Source organism: Myotis daubentonii, chromosome 6, assembly GCF_963259705.1.
Source record: "Myotis daubentonii chromosome 6, mMyoDau2.1, whole genome shotgun sequence".
Taxonomy (NCBI): domain Eukaryota; kingdom Metazoa; phylum Chordata; class Mammalia; order Chiroptera; family Vespertilionidae; genus Myotis; species Myotis daubentonii.
The window spans coordinates 98,670,622-98,674,422 of NC_081845.1; the positions used below are offsets into that span (position 1 = coordinate 98,670,622).

General features: G+C 52.9%; 1 protein-coding gene across 1 annotated transcript; it reads left to right on the top strand.

Moving 5' to 3' along the window:
- The first annotated feature begins 664 nt into the window (after window positions 1–664).
- On the top strand, window positions 665–3,275 carry UBD (ubiquitin D). The gene is made up of 2 exons (XM_059702200.1): window positions 665–852; window positions 2,261–3,275. Exons 1-2 carry the CDS (start codon window positions 826–828, stop codon window positions 2,729–2,731), a joined length of 498 nt encoding a protein of 165 aa, XP_059558183.1. The 5' UTR covers window positions 665–825; the 3' UTR covers window positions 2,732–3,275.
- The last annotated feature ends 526 nt before the right edge of the window (window positions 3,276–3,801 follow it).

Below are 3,801 nucleotides of genomic sequence, written 5' to 3' on the forward strand. Positions count from 1 at the left end.
CTAGCTGACGGGGCTCCTAAAGCAGCAGGAGAGGACCACTGCCGGGACTGAGCAGCAGACCCTGAGCGTCGGATGAATGATGACTCTGACACATGTTTCTATGAAAGAGAGGCGAAGGGACTGCTTGGCAGGAGGCCCCAGGCAGCCTCGTTCTCCTGCCTCCTCAGGCTTTTATTGTCACAACAGCTTGAAGTAAAACTAACTATTAGATACAATCAGCAGGGCAAGCATCCTTGAGAAGGCACGTGTGTCTATCAGGTCGGGTCTGAAGACTCAGCATACACACTCCAGCAAAACACCCGGGGGCTCGGGCTTGTGTTGAAAAGTCAAGGCAGGGGCTGCCGCCTTCGGCAAGGTCCCCCTAGAGGCCCCCCGACCTTTCGGAGAATCCTCCTTACAGACCTTCTAACCGAGTCCCGTGCTTCCCCACAGACCACCAAGTGTTCAAGGGCTATAGCCATTGAGGGCCCAGGGCTACAGACTGGACAGTCGTAAGTCAGGACTGGGGCGGGGGGTGGGGGGGTGGCGGGGGTGGGGGGTAGGGGGGGCGGGGGGGGGGCGTTGTCAATCAGGAGAGATTCTCAGCAGAGAGGCCCCTCCCAGGTCTGGAAGAAGGAGGCAGTGGGTTGGCTGCGGAGGTGCGTGGTCAGGGGTACTCTCTGGGTGTGGACTCTGCAGCAAAAGTGAAAGAGAGCCAGAGACCCACAATAAAGGGCACGGAAAGCAGACACCCAGCGGATTTCCTGCTCTGCTCTCTGCGTGGACGCTGAGTGCTGGCGCTGCTCCTGCTCTCAGGCTGTTTCTGCTGCTCCCTCGGCTGCAGCCATGGCTGCCCATGCTGCCTGCCTCTGTGTGAGTTGGGCCTTGATAAAGGGGACGAGGGGCGGGGAGAGGGAAGGCACCTCCAAGAGATGGGGGTCTCAGGAATGGGTGAGGGCAGTGCTCAGAGAGAGAGGGGTGGCTGGAAGGCGTCTCTAAGGAGGGTGTGAAGGAAGGTTCTGGGAAGAAAAGCTGATCATTTGGCTCCCGAGTTCCTTCTGTGTCAGGCCTTGGGCTGGCCACGGTTAGGGATTCATGGTGAGAGGTGGCATTGGGCTTTGTGCCCATGGGACTGGCAACATTGAAAACGATGGAAATATTGCCCGAGCCCTTTCCCTTATCCTGTTTAGGGGCCCAGGGCTCTCAAACCTGTTTCCTTCTCTTCCCAAAAGAGAGGTCCACAAACTCACGTCCCCTCAGCTGTGAGCGACCTGCTGCCTTCCTTCTGCGGGAACGCGCTCCCTCCGGCGAGGCCCCGGAGAGCCCAGCGAGGGCAGCGCTCGCTCAGCGGGGCAGGGAGAGAGCCCCGGGAGTCTCAGTCGGGAAGATGTTTCCTTTGGACAGAGCATGAGGGAGGGCCACCAGGCTCTCAAGCCACAGCACAGGGCTCACGTCAGGTAGAGCCCTGCCCTCTGTGAGTGAGGCCCTGTGTTAATCACAGGAAGAGATCATATTCTACAACAGGTAGCTAGAGAAACACAGGAAACGCAGACGAACAAACAGCGTCGAATGTAGTGTCGCTGTAATATGTGTTATTACTATAAAGCAACAAGGCCTCCCAAAGAAAGCCACAGCACAGAGACTGTGTCCTGCCCAGGGTTCCTCCTACAGCACTCAAGCGGGGCAGGCCCGTGGGCGCCCGCCCGATGACGACGCTGCCAAATCTTGGAATTTCCATTTGGAAGTTGTTTTTAGAGTCTGGTGTACGCCTTTGGGTGCTCTGTATTTGTATTTAGTTTTTTTCTTTAATCTTCACCCGAGGATAATCTTCAAAAATTGATGAGAGAGAAACACCAGTGTGGGAGACAAACATTGGTAGGTTGCCTCCCGTCTGTGGCCTGACCGGGATGGAACCTGTGGCCTGCTGGTGTGCGGGACGATGCTCCAACCAGCTGAGCCACTGGCCAGGGCTGTATTTAGTTCTTGACATTTGACACACTTTATCTGGATAGGAAGCAGGTATATATGGTGGGAGATTGTTAATGACAGTTTGGGGATGGATAAGAGGTGTGATTATTATGAGAAATAAAACTGATGTTTGTCTTTGTGTTATAACCTGGGGATTCCAAAAGAGACATTTCGAGGCAGGGAAGGACACCACTTGTGATGAAGGAGCCGGAGGACCTAACAGCAATGAAGGGCAGAAGACACTGGGGAGGGGGGAGGCGTGGGGAACATGGCAGGTATTCCTGGCAACTGTCTCTTGGCCTTCCCTGACCAGGTGAATGTGCACTCTGAGGAGTGGGGCTCAATGGCCTTCACTGCCAGCCGGGAGGACAGAGTGAAGAAGATCGGCGAACACGTCCGGTCTAAGACCCGCGTTCCCGTGCAGGACCAGGTCCTTCTGCTGGGCTCGAAGCCGCTGAAGCCGCACAGAACGCTGTCATCTTACGGCATCGACCACGAGACGACCATCCACCTCACCCTGCGGGTGGTGAAGCCCAGTGACGAGGAGCTGCCCTTAGTTCTGGTGGAGCCGGGTGACGAGGGGCAGAGGCACCTCCTCCAGGTGCGAAGGTCCAGCTCAGTGGCCCAGGTGAAAGAGATGATCGAGACCAAGACCGCGGTGCCCCCCGAGAAGCAGATTGTGACTTGCAATGGAAAGAGGCTGGAAGATGGGAAGACCATGGCACGTTATGGCATCAGGAGGGGCACCTCACTCTTCTTGACACCCCACTGCATCGGGGGGTGACCATCCTGGGGAGAGATGATAGTAGGAGCAAAAGAGAGCTTATTTCCTCTTAGCTCTTACTCACCAACCACAGCGCTGATGACTTCTCCCAGTTAGTGAGAAACAGATGAGGAGGAAGAGGAGATTTGGAGGGGGGTGGTAGGCTGCAGAACACTTTTTAACTCTATGACGCTTTGATTCTCGCGTAGTTAAGTGGCAGGATTGTGTGTAACTGCGGACGCAAGGTAACACTGTGAAGGCTCATGAGCGAGCATTCAAAGCCAGCTTGAGTGTGACCCTGTGTGGTTCTCCCTGACTTATAGACAACCCCCCATTTCCTTTCCTATCTAACAACATAGTCAGTTCTAGGCTGGGATCAATGTTCTAATTTCTGTGTTTTCATCTATGTGTAAGCCAGTGCGCTATCTATCATATCACTAGATGACTGTTGAACCACATTGAATTTCTACTTGCAGGGAACAATGAAATGATTTCTTATGAAGTGAATTAATTACTCTGACGTGATCACAGTTTAATTAATAAAGAATTTAGAAATTCAATTAAACTGCTTCTCCTCTCCTCATTCAAAGCTGTTTGGTATAAAATGAAACCTGGCGCCATGCCCCTCTTGCTCCCTCTGTCCCATACCCAATCACATGGCTCTTACTTCTGGGATTAAGGCGGACATGGATACATGTTTTCGCTGGGGACTAGAAAGCTCGTGTCTCTGGCGGTGGGGTGTCAGTTTGGGTAAAGGGTCTAGGGCAGTGATGGCGAACCTTTTGAGCTCGGCGTGTCAGCATTTTGAAAAACCCTAACTTAACTCTGGTGCCGTGTCTCATATGCAAATTTTTTGATCTTTGCAACCATAGTAAAACAAAGACTTATATTTTTGATATTTATTTTATATATTTAAATGCCATTTAACAAAGAAAAATCAACCAAAAAAATGAGTTCACCTGTCACCTCTGACACGCGTGTCATAGGTTCGCCATCACTGGTCTAGGGGCTGGTGCCCAGATTGACACCCACACTCTGCCCAGCTTCTGGCTGTTAGAACTTTTTCCTTTCTGCTTCCTTCGCCACCAGGT